A 19,744-nucleotide genomic window follows, 5' to 3' on the forward strand; every position below is an offset into this window, starting at 1 on the left:
GTATCTTGTGTGGGCACCATTATTGTAACTTTTTGTTTGGGGGTAATGTTCAGTAGATGAAATGTCCTAGAATTCTGGAAAATTATGATTTGGCAAAATGTCAGTTCTGCTTGATGTAATTTTTAACAATGGTGTAGGGCTGGTCACTGTGTAGTATAAATATAGATAAATCTGTATACATATATATTATAGCAATTGATTGATTATTTAGAAAAATCTGATACTTCAAAAAAATGGGGACTCCAAATTGATTTAAAATGAATTTTAAGGGTGGATTACATATCCTTGATTCTTATTGCTTTCCGAGCACTGACGACCATTGAAAGGAATGTCTCTAATGGTGGGCATATACCATTTTTTTTTAATTTTTGACCAGAGAAATCTGATGGATTTTTCCGCTTGATCAGATAATCAGAAAAATGGCTTCTATATACCATGGACATCATTTTTCCCCCAAAAATCTCAAATCAATGATAGAACAAAACCTTCCAGTTTATATTTTTCTATCTTATTTTTTTTAAACACATCTGACCAGATTTTCATGAAAAAAAAAAAATCAATTTTTTTTTCCTCAGTCTAAAAAAAGTGTTTCCACTTCTCATACAATCTATCATTTTCCAAAAATTGGAAAATCTACTAATTGTGTATATATGGCCACTTTTATGGGAACCCAGTCAGCATTAGTTAACCCCCTCCCTTGTCTATCTGAAACTAGTTAAAATATTTTTATCTCCATTTCCTTCATGTGTTCATGTGTATGAGGCTGGTCTAGTCTTTGTGATGAGCTCTTTATATGTAAATGGTGTTTACCAGAAGTGGGTGTGCTGGTGTTTGCCCTCTATGTACAGTGTGGTGTCACTGGCTGAGTCACACATGCTGAGCATACCTGCGAGGCGGCTGTCCTGCACAGTGACTGGCTTTTTCCATGCTACTGAAAGGAAATGTGATAATACTGGCTGCTCGTCACACAGGTATAGCTTGCATTTTTCAGGAAAGTCCTTATAGAGTCATTTTTCCCTTGAAATGGGCTTTATCCGGTCTGTCGTAATCTATTTTTGTAATTGGAAAGGAATGTGTTTCTCAATAGTCACTCCCGGGGACTGGGACTTGATTCCTTGAATGACAGTTTGGGGTAATTGCTATACAGACTCGTCGTTAGGCTGCAGTCCCTATGTGTTGCTATGTAGATGGTAGATGGGACAAGGTCATTGGTGTGGCGCACAATGGAGAGGCTGCTGGTGGACATTGTCATGCTTGCTCCCCCAAGAAGAAGTACTGTGGATTTTTTCGCTATGCATTGGCAGGCTGTACACACTGGATTCTTGTCAGAGACCAGCTTTGACAGGCTGCTTCAGGTTGAGAACACTCTTTCATTTATACCATGCTTTAGGTTTCGAACACACAAATCTAGCACATGTACCAGTGTACCCCAAGGTCTCTTAAAGATGTGGTACACACACATTTCAGCAACGGCTGAGCACTTTATCACCACCTTTACCCTATCTGCCACGTACTGCTCCATCGTGTGCTGCACCGTTGTCCTCCTTCCTCATCCTATAGCAACAGCACATATTACTCATTGTACCCTAGAGATGCATCACTATGAGCTCGTGGGCATAACTGTCACACTACTAATCATAATAGATTAGCAGAGGGGAAACCTTAACATTACACCTGCTTTAAGTCAATTGCAGTACAACACTACTCTGTTCTGTATAGTTATTCACTCCACAGATGTTCTTTAGGAACATTTATTCCCTACTTAATATGTTTTCAATTTACTTTGATCTTATAGGAGCTGAATGAGAGGTTATTGGTTTTGTACCCATCCACACTTGTCATACTTTCCGAAGATGGAAAAAACCTTTGTTTTAAGGTAAGGCATGTTATGTGTTTTTATTACCAGGTACTTGTGCATATTTGGTTTTGTTTGGAGGGTTTTAATAGCCCTGGTGAACATCTTGGATATTCATTTCAAACACATGCATAATTCAAAAAAGTGTCCTACTCCAGGGACTGGGCACTTGTTGAGCAAAGCACCTTTTCATTTCAGGAATGGGTACTGTGGCCTATATTTTATTGTGTGTACAAGTGTGTGGGTACATGTATGTATGTTGTGGAACTGGTTGTGATTCCGTGAGTGAGTGAGCAGCAGACCAGCACTAGGGAGAGGTGTGTGTGAGAACAGGAAGCAGAGTGTAAATTACTAAATTATGCTCATCATGAAGGGGTGACACCCTCGTGATAATTGATGCTAATAATAATCCTTTCACTACCAGACCAACAGCCTTGACTTTTGGTAGGTGGAAACCGGTTTTGAAAAAATTATCAAACCACATACAATTCAAATATTATTATTTTTTATTACCAGGGAGAGCTCCCACTGAAAGCCGTTCGGGTAATTGCAGATGAGAGTGAAAAGAAGAAGTTGTCCTTCTTGTTAGAAGGTAAGAAAAAAATGACTAATTGTCCATATACTGTGAATTTAAATCACAGGGTTCAGCTGAGGAACTTATGTCGCTGATCTCCACTTTCGATTTTTCCCTCATCTCTCCTGTGAGAGAATGAGAAAGCTGCCTTCTATGGGCTTGATTCACAAAACGGTGCTAACTGTTAGCACGCTATGAAAAGTGGTTCACGCGAAATTTCACGTGATAACGGTTTTTGCATTCGTGCGTTAAACGGTCACGTAAATCTGCGCTATCATGCAAACGTTAACACGCAAAAAAATTGCGTTAATGTGCGACAGTGAATTTTTGCGTGCGAAAAATCGTTTTTTTCACATGAAAATGCACAAAAATCCATAATAAAAGCCATGCTAACAGTTAGCACCGTTTTGTGAATCGAGCCCAATGACCGTCAGATGTTATTGGGATAGGAGTCATGCCTCTGAAAACTTGCCCATCCCTGTTCACATCCGCATGAATATGAGGATTTCTCCACCCTGTGGAAAGAATGCGCCAATGCAGTAAACCAGCATGCTGGACCTTTAAATGACAGCAAAAAACAAACCTTTCTTACCACACCCGCAGGAAGCTGTTCCATTGTGCACAACATTGTTGTCCTTCCTCTCTCCTTTCATAGAAGCACTGCATAATATGTATAAAAAAAGCTCATGTTTGGAACTGCCGTCCTAAGTATGTGGCAGGCAATAGTTATTGTGAATTTGTGCACACTTTAGGCGTGTTGAACTGCTTTATGATTTGTTTTATTTCTGTGGGGGTTTCATATCACAAGTACACAAAGATAGAGAAATGAAGCATAAAGTGCTGCAATGGCATGTGGATGTCTGCGACAGTCTAAAACAGCACAAAATTTTAGCTTAAAAATAAAGCATTTGGCACATGTTCCAAAAAGAGGGCTGTCTGCATTATCAGAATCGCATAAACCTTGTGGCTTTCCTTAGCAGGTAACCTTTACCTCAGCTTCCTCTGTAGTCTCCAGTACTGATTGCACCATGTTTCTTCTGCCCTGGTTATAGGTCTTTAAGGTTAACCTCTCAGGTCAGAATGCAAGTAACCTGTGGTACATGCAAGCACTTGTGTTACTCTTCAGATGATATCTGAGCAGCCCAGGGTAACTGCAGAGCCTCAGGTGAACACTGTACAGAACACCTTAGTTGCCTTCACTGATTGGGAAGTAAACGCTGCCTTTTACATTTGTGCAAGGCTCTACTGGCCACTAGAGATTATCAGTAAGATGCTAATAATTTTGAGTTGATACAAATGTAATATTTTATGCAAATGTTTTCAGTTTAGATATGAACCATTCAAGCTCAGTAGCTGACTATTGGTTTGGTCCAGTTGCATACATTTGCATAACATTTAACTTTCCATCAACACTAGCCACTGAGGCTCGCTTAATGTCAGGAATGGGTATTTGCATCTAGAGGGAGGAGCTTAGTTCAATGATAGAAGAAGGTAATACCGTTTTTATGTACTCTAGCCCTACATGTTCAGGGCCTTTGTGGGTGGGTGTTGCTGTAAGAATTAATAAATGTACTTGTGGGTACCACAGGGTGGAAGTTGGGGATTGGCCACTGTTGTGCATTTGTCAATTCCTTGTAATCTTTGTTATGGAAATGCCTAGACTCTGAATTAACATTTATATTTGTTTTGTCCCAACAGGAAGGTACATCAACACAATCCGGGTGGTCTGCTATAGTCAGCAGGATTATGAAGAGTGGCTGGAACACTTGAAGCGTGCGCAACAGAACAGAGACTCCTCACTGTCCGGCTCCAGCAGTTTCTGTGGCTCGCACTCTGCACACCATGAGCAGGTACACAACACATGTGCACTCCTTTCCTGCTTCATTCTGATCTCATTAGCTTGTCAAGTGTAGCTAATTTCAGTGACAGCACTTGGGTAGCAAATAATACACCTGCCATCTATACCAATGCCGCAATAAGCATTTCTGCATATCCCCGGTGCCCGCATTGCTATCGGGTACTGAAATATAGTGTCACTGCTGCCATTTACCATCCTTTGCGCATATTGCGGCCATTGTGATAGATGCGATCTGCGGCAAAGAAGGTAAATTTCAACATTGAGAGGCGCCCGATAGCGGACGCAGCCGTGTGCCCAAACTTCTTTCCTTTGCCGCATGCGTGAGTGGGCCATCGCACTTGATCCAGGAAGAGCTGCGCAGCTCTAAAGTGAAGGGGGGCCGCACTCAGCAATGGGGGGCTTGTGAAAACTGAGGGAAGCGTCAGCAATGGGGGGCTTGTGACAACTGAGGGAAGCGTCAGCAATGGGGGGCTTGTGACAACTGAGGGAAGCGTCATTACTATTTAGAGAGGGAAGCCTCAGAATCTTAAGCAGATTTTGAGCTTTGGCTCGGGTTCACCTTAACAAGCCCTTGATGAGTATTTAATGAGGCATGTATTCCAAAGAAAATGTTTTGCATACTGAAATATATCAGACCAACATATACAAAAGTGTAAAAATGACCTGGTGTTCTATTGATATGGTTGCAGCTCAGTTGAATCTACAGAGATTCCACGGGTGGACTATCCACTGTGTACTTGCCAGTTCCTCCCAGCTTTCTTGGCCATAACAAGGCCAAATGATGTCACATTTTTGCAGCTTGTTCTTCATAAGGTGGAATAAAGAAATGATTGATGAGGCCAGCTGTAAGGGCCTGAGCCCATTGCTGTGTTTTTAAAAACACATAAAATGCATGCGTTTTCATTTTGATGCATTTTCGCGTTTAAACGTGTTAGAATGTATCAAACGGGTTTCAAAAACGCTTGAAAAAGGCATGTGTTTTTAAAAAATGCAGCAGTGGGCTCAGGCCCTCACAGCATGAATCCTTAACCTGCGTAAAAAAATCTCCCTTCTGTGAGAGATGAGAAATCGGTGGGTGATTCATCCCGGAGCTGCTGTATGAAAAGCTTTCAATTTTTCAGGACAACTGATTGTATTTATCAAATTGGTGTAAAATTAGATATTTTAATTGTATGGTGTGTGGCCACCTTAAACCTTTAAAGCGGACCTGAACTCAGAACTTCCTCTCTGCTCTAAAAGATAAGCAACAGCATAATCGCCTTTAAAGAAAAACATTGCTGTTACAGCTGATACAAATCCTGCAATAAATAAATCTGCAGTGTGCCTACTTCCTGCTTTCATGGAAGCAGACATGTTAACATCCTGTGTGTACAAATCAGCTGCTCTGTGGCAGCCAGCTAATTTAGATAAGAGATCAAATTACAGCTTGTGTTTAGTCACAGATGAGGGGGAATTAGAGAGGCTAAATTCTCTAAATGCATACAGGGTACATTTCTGTATCCAGTGCAAGAGTTCAGGTCCACATTAAAATGCCCTGCAGATTTAAAGACTGATTTACTGCTTGTATTATGATGAGTTCCCTATCATTCTGCTCCATTGCTGAATTATCCCCATCATGTTACAGGTGACTGCAAGCTGCAGGAGTTCATTCACATCAGATGGTCGTACCAAGTCCTGGGCATCTTCAGGAAAGCAGCCCAGCTCCAACCACCAGTCCAACAGCACTATTCTGGGCTCTGACCGGCAGTCATACACCATTCTGGGGGAACAAGCTTTACAGGAGGACCCCCTGTCACCTGGATATTCACAGCCTGTTCATGTGAGTATATTACCATTCATCAAATAACACAAATGTAGACCTACTTGCTTAGGACAATAAAAAAAAACTTTTAGAAGGGCGCCTCCACAAAAACTCAATCCAGTTTCCTATTCTGTGAGTTTGGAAAGAGAGATGTATACTCTCCTCCATGGCTTTAGAGAGAAGGGTAAATGCTGCCTTTAGTCTCTATGAAGAGAAGGCTGTATGCTCAGTTTAGTGGCTATGGACAGAAGGGTGCTTACTCTCCTCCATTGCCATAGATAGAGGGGTGCTTCCTGTCCTCGATGGCTATGAGAAGGGTGTATACTTCAGTGGTTATGGAGAGGAGAACGTGCACTCTCCTCCATGGCTATGAGAAGGGCATGTGAAGAGAAGGGTGTATACTCTCCAGTAGCTATGGAGAAGAGAACGTACACTCATCTCCATGGCTATGAGGAGAAGGGATATGAAGAGAAGGGTGTATACTCTACAGTGGCTATGGAGAGGAGAAAGTACTCCTCTATGGCTGACACGAGGGGTGTATAGTCTTCTCTAGTGCTATGTTCGAATTCAGCATATCAAATTCTGAACACCTGAATGCTGCCAAAAACCACACTGCAGCACCAATTCAGCTGAAGAAGCAGACCGGGTCAGTCTGACTTGCGTTTCATGTGACGCCAATGATTCCTCCTTCCGACTTGGGAGTGAGAAAGCATCGGAGTCTCATGAATCGCACCGTAAAGTAATCAAGCAAGTAATTGAACTGACCCTGTCCGCTTCTTCAGCTAAAATGTGAGGCATTGTTTTCTGCAGTATTCGGTGTTCCTAATTCGAACACACACTACTCTTTTCCTTCACAGCTGTGGAGAAACTGGTGTATACTCACCTCCTCTATGATGATGTCACTCAGTCTGATGTGTGCGTATATGGCAAACATGGCAACCAAAACCCCAATTCCATTCATTGGCATTGTCAATGTAGTACAAAGTGAATGGTTCAGTTTTGTGGCAGCCATCTTTCAATGTGCTGGAGCTTGGAGTTTTCGCCAGGAATTTTCTGGATTTGAGCATGGCTGAGGATATGGGTATACACTCTCACAGGCTGTTTATTTTTGACCAGAGTTTTTCCTTAAGAGACACAGAATGTTCCCATTTCAATTGTAATAAAGTTAAGAGTGTTTTCTATTCCTAATATACATCAAATTGTTTATATTTAGTTGATAAGAGTTTTTTTGTCACATGAAAACCTCCTCCTGTCACTGTTGCCTTCAGGAATTTGAACAGAGTTGCAATACTGACACCTGCAGGATGCCAGGAACTTACTACATTATACTAAACATTCCGTTATGACTCACATTTATTTATATTTCTTCCTATTCTAAAGTGTTTGGTGAATCCTAATTGGCCCAGTAAACAGAATGGATCAAGTGATCTGCAGAGAGGTGGCAGTATCCGTGAATCAAAAGGAAAGAAGAACCTTTGTCTTCAGATCCCATCCGTCATGCCCCAGAGTTACGACGTGGAGAACACTCCCTTTGCGCATATCCCAGAGACTCCTAGTGAGGATGTCCTGTCACCTTTGTATAAAGAGCCCTATTCCTACCAGAAATCCCAGATCCACTCCTCTGTGACACCCCAAGAGCTGGTAAGTTATGGACCTCATAGCAATCAAAACTTTACAAACTTGTTTTAAAAGGAAATAAGTGGAGCCTTACCCTCGCCATAAGATGTTTTCTGAATTTGTGGGGAAAAGTTAGATCTTGCTCATAATGTGCCTTAAGGTCAGGGCAATATTTACATTTAGGCTCTTGAGGTTCATTGTCATAGGTAGCAAAGGAGGCAACATGTAAGGCACTTTTCTGTCATTTAGAATTTTTATTTTATATTTTTGGTGCTTATCTGGGGGAGTTTGGAGAGTAGACGATACTGGGGAACAGATGCTAAAAATAAAATGAGGAAGTTGCCCGTTATTGGTACAATCTTGATTTTACAATCTTACCACTCCTGTGTAATATGAGGAACTACCTAAAGTATCCATTCACAGTATATTCACTCAGGGCCCTTTTCCACCAGCGCAAACGAATCGTAAAGTCGCAAACCGCTAGCGATTTTACAATCGTTACGGTTTGCTTTTTAACATAGGAATCGCGGTAGGTCATTTCCACTACCGCGATTCGTTTTTGACGGGAACGCGAACGCGCGGCGGAGCGATATTTGCCGCGATTTTGCTATGCAGTGCATAGCATAGCAAAATCGCGGCCGCAAACGTCGGGAAATCGCCGGAATTGCGATTCAGCAATCGCTAGCGTTCAGCGTGAACGCTAGCGACTGCTAGTGGAAAAGGGCCCTCAGTTTGCTCTTCTACTGCATAGAATTGGTACGTTTGTTTAACCAAGATTGTATCATTGATGGGCACCTTCAGTTTAGATTTAAAGTTGCCCATCTGCATGAAGAGTATATAGCCAGATGATAAGCATTACAGCCAGGAACCAGCATTTTTTATGAAGACTTTAGTATTGCAGCCTCCTTTGTGTGTCGTGTGGAACCTTTTTATCCACATTATATTTGCAGAGTGAAAAGGAATTTATGTGCTGGTGAATGTCAGAGTTTCAAAGGCTTCTTGGTATTTCCACACAGTACAGAATACTTATGTTAGAATGAGGCTTTCATGTTATGTCTTTTTTTTCATTTATTTAGTATATCCTGTTTCTTGACCCTTTATAGTATAATGATTTTAAAAGTGATACAATACCAAATCACAATAGGAGAAAGAGCCCTGCCTTATGGGCACATATAAGTTACAGGCTCATAGAGTGAAGTCGTGTACAGGAGGTGATGTATGTGTGTAGTTTTAGAGCAATCATCCTTTATGTGAGCTAAAAATGAATATTCACTTCTGAAATCTACCTATAGTAATCCATGTATTGTATGTCCTCAGTTGAAAAGATGGAGTCTAGCTGAGAACCAGAAGTCTTCCTCCCATTCTGATGGCCAGGGGTTGTCAAAATCCCCATTATATGCTGATCCATATACACCAACGGGCCCATCAGGCAAAAACTTGGTTGAAGAGGTAAGTCTAATGCGCATCAGCAGGAAAGTGAAACAGTCTGTGTCTGTATCCATGTTTGCATTAATAGTTGTGTGCGAAAACACAGCATACCATAATTGCCGTTATGGTTACGTTATAAATGTGCTATTTGCTAATGTGGGTTCTGGCTGAAGATATAACCTTGCAGACCTAGACAGCGGAGGAAAGGCAGCTTCCAAAGGCCAGACCTCACACAGAGTGACTGTTTTTCCTTCGTGCTGTCACAGTCCAGAGTCCCTTTCATTATCATTAGGTTGCCTGCTCAGCTGAAGGATGGTGAATGGGGCTCAGGATTGCTCCATAGTGTTGCTGTGTGTTGAGGCCAGTGCAGGTTATGGTACAGCGCTTCTATATAGTTGCCCACACTGGTAAAGCTTTTTTCTGAGGGAAGCAACATCTGCAGATAATACTTATTAGATTAAATTGCTAAGCCCTGGCAGCGCCTATGCCACCAGGATATAGATTGGCTTCCTTTGATGTATGTGAATAGAAACTTGTCACATGTCACCCAATAAACACGCCTGTGGGATGCAATACCTTTTGAAGTGAAGATCCCAGGAATTGAGTCAGTTTTATCAGTCAGGACTTCTTTTCATCACTAGAGGGCATTGATCTAATTTGTATAGACTGTGCTTTATTAATTTTATACAGACCCTCTTCACATTTAATATCCGTATACTGTGATGGTGGGAGTAAGTGCAGCTGGGGAAGTGGTAACCATATCATTTGGGTTCTGTGAGCTTTCTAATTGGTTATGCCCTTTTAGTGCCCGCTGGCACTGTTATGTTTGCAGATATAAGCGCTCGTAGAGCTGTGTTCATTGTATATCTTGCAACTTTGTCTTTAGGTTCAAAACACATTTCTACAAAATATGTAATTTTTTGTATTTTTATAAAGATACTACAAAATCTAACGTCCATGCGCACTGACACCCACGTCTCAAATCTGAAGACCAATGGATCATTCCATGTGAACAGCAGTCCCCATGCACCTCTGCAGAAGAAGTATTCCCACCCAGTGACTGGGAGCCAGCATCTGGTGAGGCCTATGGTGCATCGCAACAGTGAGCCAGACACATCCATTCACTCCAGGCTGGTTCCAACCACACAGACACCCTTTTTCAAAAGTGTAAGTCTATATGTGATCACCTTTTATTTTCATTATGTATCAGTATAGTGCTGCCATCTTTTGTGGTGCTTTTACAGAGTGCATTGTTACATCATGCTTACAATTTACAATTGTGTAGGGCTGCTAATAGTACAGACATTACTATTTTTATTTTGGTTCCAACAATATTCTTAGTTGTAAGTTTCTTCTATTCAGCACTGAGCAAGCGGAAACGGTCAAGAGGAATTCACTAACTTGCCTGTCATATTGTTTTTTACATGACATGATGATAGTTCCTCCTGGTTTCGAAGAAACCCATAGACTCTCTTCCATTTTTTTGGCCCCTTGGAGTGCCCTTCCCCCATCCAAAAACCATAGGGTGAAATGGACAGCAGAGCACCTTCTGCCCACCCCCTTCCCTGCTGGTCCCACCAGTGGTTCCCTGCAACAAGAAACACTGGATTTTGCTCTGAGTATTTATATTTGTTATGGAGAGAACTAATAGACTCTAGAACTTCAGCAAGCAAAAAGGAGAGCCCAGTGATATAACACAGGAGAGGTAGCTAAGTCCACACATTCCCCACTGTGTAATGGAGAATGAAGGTGGTGCTCTGCTGATGGTGGAACAGCATCTGTGGAACCATCAGGTGAGGGAATGTGCTACTTGGTGTGCTCTACCCTTTTAGTACAATAGATTGGGATGAAGTTCATGCAGGACTAGCAGTGGGAAGGGGTTGTAAAGTGCTCCCTATGCTCTCTTCCCGTTTTACATCATGGTGATCGAAGTACATTGGTGGCTGTGGGACCGGGGGGGGGGGGGGGGGGGCAAGAAGTGGTAAACAACAATGGCTAAAGGACTAGCCAGGAAACCAGAATAGCTGGTGTGACTGATGGGGGACACACTCAATGTTACCTAATAGGGGGGCCAACCCTCCACCGCACATGCAGAGTGCTAGCAAGTGTGCAGTCTGTGCATGGGACCCATTGATAGTTGGTGAATTCAGCGCCTTCAGCCATCTGTGTAATAAAGGCATATAGGTCCCCTTGGCTTACAATCAATTCAACCATTGTTATCTATTTCAGGTGCAAATGGGGTGGGCTTGGTTTACACTTGGTTTGTAGCCTATAAAACCTAAACGGAAAAGACACAACACTGCCTAAGGGACAGCTTTCAGTAAAATAAGGTCTCAGTTATACTGTACTAACAGTAAAGTTTTTTTGGCAACTGCAATACCAGACTTTGTTGTGCCACTAAGGAGGTTGGCCCTGTTAGCACTGGACAATCACCCTGTTTGACCCTAATGAAGCCCTGACTATTGTCGGTAGTCTCTAAAAAGGAAAAATATAGTCCTCTTCTAGGAGTTGAGCTTATCGAGCATCTGAACAGAAAATGGCAACAGGGTGGCTGCAGTTGAACTGCTCAGACTGAATGAAAATGTAATTTTAAGTGTGTCGGTCAAAGCCAGTGTAATGGGTGCAGCTAATTTCACTGTAAAAGTGGACTGTGTTAATGCACCACACAAATGGGGGTAAAGGTATTGCATCATCTGCAGTTCTGTAATTCACACTTCTTTTACAAACACAATAGTGTACATAACATAGAAACGTATCATTACATAACATACATTTTGCAGTGAGTTATTGTAAACATGCTTTATGATTTCATCCTAGATATCCGCTGTGAAGGAAGAGATTGCTTTATCTCATCGCAACAAAGAAGGTAATGCCATAAATCTGTTAACATGTTTGCTGCGAGGGCAATTGGGTAGAAAGTGTTCAGACATGCAAGTGATAGCTCAGCTCCAATTATCGGGTTAAGTGGTTATAAATTCACTGTGGGGCTGTGAAAATTGCAGTAAGTGCTTTGTAACCAGCTCTGCCTCTCTGACAGCAAGCTGAAACAGGTCTGGGACGTCCAGAACAGATGTGAGCAGCCTAGCAAGAACTGCAGTACACATAGGAAAATAGACCACCTGCTTACATAAGTGGCATACTACGGGGCATCGAGACAACTTCTCACATGAATCTTATTTTGACATTTGAAATGCTTCAGGCCAATGTATCCACTAGAGGCACTGTGGTTCTGGTATCTGTTCATGCCTTTTTTTAAGCCATAGAGGCACATAGTTTATAATTCTTATTTTCTGACAAGTATTCATAATGCCTAGCAATGTATTACATGCATTTTTTTGCCTTTCAGTGAGAGCTGTACAGTTTAAAATACCAGTTGCAAGCTGGGAAATTTTAATTTTATTTTTTTTTTAGTTGGATTTTTAATCCATTCATAACCTTTCAGTGTTTTCGTTACCTATTATGTGCTGTACAGTAGAGTATTTCCTCAATCACTGCTACTTTCTGCACCACATGGTGAGTAACCAATAACTGGACAGAGAGCTCCTGCAGACTTTCCACCCTGTCATTGTTGAAGACCACAACAGGACAGGAAGTCGCCCCCTTGTATCCTCTGCAGTTACTACTTTATGCATTTTGAAGAGGTCATTGGACCTCAGTAATAGTAGACGCCAGGAATTGCTGATATCATTCAGTGGGTTCTAATCCATATCTTTGAAAGATAAGCACCCTCCACAACCATGAAAGTGGCAGTTATTGTTGTGCAACAGAACTTTGCATAGTATACCATGATAAATTGTATTTTACATCTTTAAGAGTTTTATTTAATTAATTCTTTTTTTCTGTGTGTTTCTTCTTACAGTTGAAGACATATTTGACCTCCCCTCCTCTGGAAGTCTGAACCCGAACAATTTAGACCATGATTATGCAGAGCTACAAAGTTTTCAGAGTGACCTCAGTTATGATAATATTTGGGACTATGAAGCCAAAGAGAAAGACCTGAGCTGGTTCCCCCCACCTCCTTACCCAGGACAGTATATTGCTGGTATCCAGCAGGGAAGGGCTGTGCCTAGCCGGTGGTTGTAAAGAAGATGCCTCCAAAGTTAATCTGGATCCCATGCCGTTGTGAAGGACATGGAGCTGCTTTCTGTTGGCCGCCCTACTGGAGTTTATATTTGCCAGCTTTAGAGTTTAATAGCTCAGTTACCCTTCTGTTGTCCTCTGTTTACCGCTTGGAGAAATGTTTTGTACCAAGCCAGGAGCTTCTGAACAAGATGCTTGTACCTCATTTTCCTTTGCTGATTTTACATCTACAAATTGCTGTTTTGTTCAAACATTATAGGGCGCTACGTTACATTTTTTAAAATAGATGTGTTTATTCCCGGCTTAGCACAACCCTGCTGCATTATATTTAACTCCTCACCATTATTGGACCGACAGAACGGGCCTGATTTACTGAGATGCTTCTGGAGCTGGAGAACGTGGGTGATCCTGCAAACTTTCTCTTTAATTTAAAAACTATGAGTTAATAGTTGGCAAAAACCTTACAACCGTACCTGTTATAGTCAACCATAGCAAGGGTTTCTGAGAGGTTAACTACAGTAGTCTCGGTTATACGGCACTGATATAGATTGGCTGATGCAGGATAAGTGTACTTTCTAGTGGCTTGAAAATCTGTTACAAAATAGGCCTAGCTTAATACAGTACTATAACCCAATCTATATACATAGCATGAACTCTAAATTACTGTATTTTAACTTTTAATACAAAGTATATTAACCCTGGGGGAGCCATGGTAGCCAGTTTCGTGTAAAAAACAAAACAAAACGCGCACACTCTCACTCACTCACTCACACTCTCTCACACACACACTCACACACTCTGTTACCTTTCACATCAGGGCTGCACAGCTCCTCTTCCTTTATCATGGCTGTGCGTGCCCATAGTTCTGGCTTACTGCTCGTGTGTGGGTTCAGTCGGCTATTGCACGGCCAGAGGAGCTGCACAGCCCCGATGTGATTAGTGACGATGCCTTGTCATTAATTTCCTAGGGGCCCTGCTCAGCGACAGGGGACAATGGAGTAATGAGGAAAGCCTCAATAGGATCCTGAGGCTTCCCTATCTTAAGGGAAGTATCTGATTTTGTACCGGAGTTTCGGCTCGGGTCCTTTTTTTTTGTTTTGTTTGCACAGCAGAGCCTAGAATCGGCCTGTTGGCCCTTACCTCTGAGTACTGTCGGCAATTTGTGCTGGTTGGTTGAGACTGCTAGTTAGTTGCGTTCCAGATAACTGGGACTCTACTGTATTTGGCTAATTTTCAATTGAATCCATTACTGAGCTGAATTTATTAGTAAATAGTCCTTGCTGCAGGTGAGTGCATTGTGCGCCAGTTATGCAATGTTTTAGCCACTACTTGTCATGGCACCATTTACATAAACACGGGCTAGGTTTATGGGACTGCTTATGTTCTCCAGCTTAGTCAGGTCAGTTCCCTCCTACATAACTGAGCTACTACCTGCTAGAAACTTATGGATAGACTTCTATAGACCTCTCCAGCAGCCTGTGACTATTGCAGGGAGCCTAATATTCACTATGATTTCTAAACTACCCTCATTACACCGTTTTTATTGGTTGATGGTACATCCTTAACATCCAATAGAAGAAAAGAATATCACATATTTGTGCTGTGACTCTTATGCCAAAAAACTGCTAGAATTCAGATGACCTCTTGTCTGTCGTTTTGTTTTCCAACTACCAGTAGCTAAAATGGTGGTTAGTTTACACTGAGAAATTGTTGTTATATAATAAGTATTTAATTAATATTTGGTTTATTATTTCAGCCATAAGAACCTTTTTTTTATACTGGTTTAAAGGGTCATCTTGTTCCTTTTATTTAACGTAAAGTGGTATTTATTAAGAATGATTGCACTGTTTAAGAATATAATGTACATACTTTATAAGGAATGTAAGTTTTGGAGGGTGGAGTTTTTTTTTTTTTTTTTTAGTTTCTTGGAAATGTTATAACTTTTAAAATAAAATCTCACCTTTTCCACTGCTTGTATTTACATTTATACCATAATGTTACAAGTTCAGTTGCATTTTAATTTGCACTACACAGGTCTAATGTAATGCCTTCATTTATTTTTATCTATATATAATGTATTTTATAATGTTTAGAGATAAACCTCAGAAACATTAAAAACAAAAATCAAATTACAGCTTAGGGTGTTCCTTTCATGCTGTAAACAGTGTTGTAAAACCCTCAAAGGACATTTTGGGACACCCAACAGATGGTAACACCATACTTTTTTTTATCTTTCAATAATGTTGCAGCACCCCTAAAATACTTCTTACAAAACATCACATTAAAAGGCTTTTCACTAGGAGTTTGACAGTAATAGACTTGCATTGGTCTGCTCCTCAGTCTGAAATTGCAAGATTCATGGATAGACTCCAGGGCTCTCCATTTCTTGGTTTTCAAACCGTGCTTTGTGAATTTACTGGAATGTTTTTTTTAAGCACTTTCTTAATGCAGAGTCCATTTCTGCTTCAGCTTTAATTGTGATCTCACGTTTCTCAAGCACCCTTTAATACATAGTGTTGGATTCTACGATAGTGAGCTGCCCAGGTTTTGCTATAGCAGGGCATCCCCAAACCATGACACCTTCCACCTCCATGCTCCGCAGTTGGTATGAGCTTTCTTTTGTGGAAATCTGTTTTTGGTTTACGCCACCTCAACTGTCCAAAAGTCCTGGTCTCAATTCTCTCTGGCAGACTTCATTCTCGCCTTGATGTTTCTCTTATGCCTGCCTGGTACACACCATGCAATTTCCCATCAGATAGACGGATCAAATCAATTGTTTCCGAAAGATCTGATCTGATTTCTGATTGTTTTTCTTCTTGATCTTTATAGAAGTGATCAGCAAATCAATCAGAAATCAGATCAGATCTGTCGGAAATAATCAATTTAACCCATGTATCTGACGCTAAATTGCATGGTGTGTACTGGGCATTGGAGCGCAAATCACACACCTCTTATGCAAGTTACATTTTTGCATTCTCCTTCTGATTGTATATGCATGCATTTAAACATCAGCAGTAGAAAGAGCCTGCTGTAGGTCCTGTGATGACATTTTAGGGTTTTTCTAGACCTCTTTTAGCATATCTGGGTGAACTTGCTTGGATGGCCATATCTGGGCATGTTGGCAGTTGTAACTCTTCTTTGTAAACTTTTCTGCACAGTGGAATGGCTGATTTCAAATTCTTTCAATTTAGAGGGAAGCAAATTAACTTTTGGGAGGGGAGAGGAAACCAGAGTGCATGTTCTCCCCTTGTCTCTTCCGGTTTTCTCCAGGCAAACGCTAGAGCAAGAGTGCTATACAACATGCCACTGTGACGCCCATAAATGCTGAGTAATGATGTTGTAATCATGTGCACCTGATGTGTTTGTTTTTTTTTTCTTTTTACGTGACCATTTCTATATCTGCAAGCTCAGTAGCAATTTGCAGAGGATATCAGTGGTTATTAACACAGAACAGAGCTTGGGCCTCAACCAAAGCACAGCCTAGAGTTCTTATCTTGCCGGATTACCATTATCAGCAGGATTACCATTATTAGCAGTGATGTAGCTATGGAGTTTGGGGCTTGCAACCTCTGCATCCCCTATTGTTACGCCATTGTCTGATTCAAAGAAAATAACGGTAAACCCAAAATTAATGCTGCATTCATTATTTAACCCAATAGCAGCTTCAATAGAGTTATCTCGTTTGAGATAGTTCATTGCTTTTGACCTGAGACGGCAAAACTCCTTGTGCTGTAAATTCTTGGAATGCTTTGATCTTCCTCCCTATGTCCTCCAGGACGGCCCCTTATGAGATTGTGTCAGTCTCCCCTCCCAAGTCAGAAACACCTTAAGAGAATTAAAATAATTCAGTTAGTATAAATCCCACCTCCTCACAATCTCCCACAGTTTTTTGTTTGTTTCCCAGACTGCACCACGGAAGCACCAGGGAAGGTTGTTCCTATCAGTAGGGGAGCTTGTGGGCACCTGCTGTATTTTTTCTTGTTTTAAACTATTTTTATATGTTTGAGGAGTGTGATTTAGGTAGAGCGCTGTGGTGCGACCTGGGGTAAAATTAGCAGGGGGTTACCTGGATTTTTAATGGAATGAAGGGGCTTTGAGAAATCCCCTCTCCATCACACTTCTCCCTTTATGGCGGATAGCGGCGATTATCGGGAACGCTGAGTCCTCTTCCACCGAGGTAGGCATTCCGGATGTGACGTACATGCGTCAGTACGTCCGCATTGAGTTCGCGTCATGTGCGTATGACGTCATGCATAGGGGCGTGTGATAGGCCGGAAAAGCGGGGAGTTAAATCCGCGATGGCCGCACTGCACACGCGGATGCCGCATCTCTGTAAGGCCTAGTGCACACCGAGCGGTTTTTGGAGAGATCCGCCGGCCGCATCCGCCTGGAAAAACGCTTGGCTAATGTATTGCAATGGGATGGTGCACATCGGCGGTTTGAGGTTTTTGCCAAGCCGCAAACGCGCCTCCTGCTGCGCGTTTGCGGTTTTCGGAAGCGTTTCGTCCTCAATGTGAAGTATAGGAAAAACTCAAACCGCTCTGAAAAACGCTACTTCAGAGCGGTTTGCCAGGGATTTTTGTTACAGAAGCTGTTCAGTAACAGCTTTTACTGTAACAATATGTGTAATCTGCTACACAAAAACGCACCCAAAACCGCTAGGTATGTTTAGAAAACCTCTCTAAACATACCTAGAATCTCTCTGAAATCAGCTCCCAAAACCGCTAGCGTATTGCGGATCTGCTAGCGGTTTTGGTGTGCACTGGGCCTATGAGGCCATGGAGCAGTCAAGTGGGCCCTTAACAGAGACACAGGAGACTCATACAGCTGGTGAGACTGAGCAGCCAGGAACACAACCAGCGGTGAGAAAACTAATGGCAATATGGATTATTGCAGATGCATGTTATCCTTTTTAGGTGTTAGTAAAACTCTCCTATGGTATGTATTGTGTTTGTTTTACAGAAACCGGCCAAGAGCACTGTAAAGACTAACAAATGTGCCAAATATGGTTGCAAATTGCCTGAGGGAACTTCAAAGACTTTATGTGTAGATTGTTATAACAGATCTAAAGCTAAGTACTCACGGGGGGGACAATTGTAGCTGTCGCTGCGCACGGGAGCGTGTGCGCGACAGTTCGGCGAGAGCTCGTCGCCAAGACCCTCTGCATCCACACGGCAGCAGAGGGATTAGCGATGCGGCGGAAGCTGTCGCCGAGGTTCCTCCCCCCCCCCCCCCGCCGGAAGCTCCGTGTGCCGTGTGTGGGTAGCTGTCGCTAGCCCGCATACACATGCGGGACTAGCGACAGTTCTGGCGAGGTTGCGGCGACGGCTGTAGCCGGCGATTGAACATATCAATTGCCTGGCGACAGCTCCGACGGGCGACGGTTCGGGGCGCGCGCGTCATACACACGGGCGAACCGTCGCCGCAACACGCGCGTGCCACGTGGTTGCGGCGACGGCCGTACCCCGTGTGTATGAGCCTTTAGTCTTATGCTCCTAGACTGGAAAGCACTACAATAGCTTTATTAGACCTCATGAAATCCATGAAACAGGAGTTGGCTTCTACTTTTTTGGCATTTAGAGCAGCTTTGCCTCCCAGTCCAATGCAGGCTACACCTTTTATGCAGGCAGTTCCTCAGCTCCAGGCTTTTGTACCACAGATACCGGTGGCTCAACCGGTTGTTACTACGCAGGCCCAAGTTCCCCAGACAAGTAATTCTGTAGTTCCGGACCTTCGGCACCTCTACCCACTCTCCCTGTTGTACCTTTGGATCAGGGCTCAGGTCAGCAAATTTTAGACACCTCTGCTCCTTTATCCCTTGAGGAGATATCTGATGAGTCTGAAGGACAAGTGTTAGATTCAGATTCCTCTCTGACGCATTCCTCCTTTAAAATTCCTAAATATCTGTTTAGTGCTGATGACACCTCAGAGTTTCTTAAAGCGGTTGAAGAGGCCAAAACAGCTTCTACCCCTCAGAATGATATTTACAGAGGGTTAGAGGACCAAGGTATCAGAGTATTTCCTATACATAGAGCTATTAAATATATTGTTACATCTCAATGGAAAGAATCAGAAAGGAAACTCTTCGTTCCAAGATCTTTTAAACGAAGATTTCCTTTTAAGATAGTAGTAGCAGTAGCAGACCGTCCCACATACCTAAGATATGACAATTTTCATCCCAAGCACATTAAGAACTCTATAATTTACAGCCAAGCAATAAGATACAACCGGATTTGTTCTGACAGGATGGACAGAGACAAGCACCTGGATCGCCTTAGGAACACTTTCATTAAACAAGGTTACAGTCCTCCTATGGCTGAGGCCCAAATCAGGAAAGCCAGCAACATCCCCAGGACTGAACTCCTGAAATATAAGCAAAACCAGAAAGAGGAACGTGTCCCTTTGGTTGTCACCTACAACCCACACCTGGAAATCTTAAGAAGGATTGCTAAGGAACTACATCCCATTTTACACAAGGATCACAGACTGAGAACGATATTCCCTAAACATCCACTCTTGTCATATCGGCAA

General features: G+C 42.3%; 1 protein-coding gene across 1 annotated transcript in view; it reads left to right on the forward strand.

The window, feature by feature from the left end:
* Positions 1-15,090, forward strand: part of PLEKHN1 (pleckstrin homology domain containing N1) — a 76,546-nt gene extending 61,456 nt beyond the window's left edge. Inside the window, exons 8-16 of the mRNA XM_068240723.1 lie at positions 1,796-1,876; positions 2,372-2,447; positions 4,128-4,279; positions 5,912-6,106; positions 7,469-7,729; positions 9,023-9,154; positions 10,070-10,300; positions 11,951-11,999; positions 12,993-15,090. Of these exons, the coding sequence (XP_068096824.1) occupies positions 1,796-1,876; positions 2,372-2,447; positions 4,128-4,279; positions 5,912-6,106; positions 7,469-7,729; positions 9,023-9,154; positions 10,070-10,300; positions 11,951-11,999; positions 12,993-13,216 (1,401 nt within the window). The 3' untranslated portion in view covers positions 13,217-15,090. The remainder of the gene's footprint in view (positions 1-1,795; positions 1,877-2,371; positions 2,448-4,127; positions 4,280-5,911; positions 6,107-7,468; positions 7,730-9,022; positions 9,155-10,069; positions 10,301-11,950; positions 12,000-12,992) is intronic.
* The last annotated feature ends 4,654 nt before the right edge of the window (positions 15,091-19,744 follow it).

Source organism: Hyperolius riggenbachi, chromosome 6, assembly GCF_040937935.1.
Source record: "Hyperolius riggenbachi isolate aHypRig1 chromosome 6, aHypRig1.pri, whole genome shotgun sequence".
Classification (NCBI taxonomy): domain Eukaryota; kingdom Metazoa; phylum Chordata; class Amphibia; order Anura; family Hyperoliidae; genus Hyperolius; species Hyperolius riggenbachi.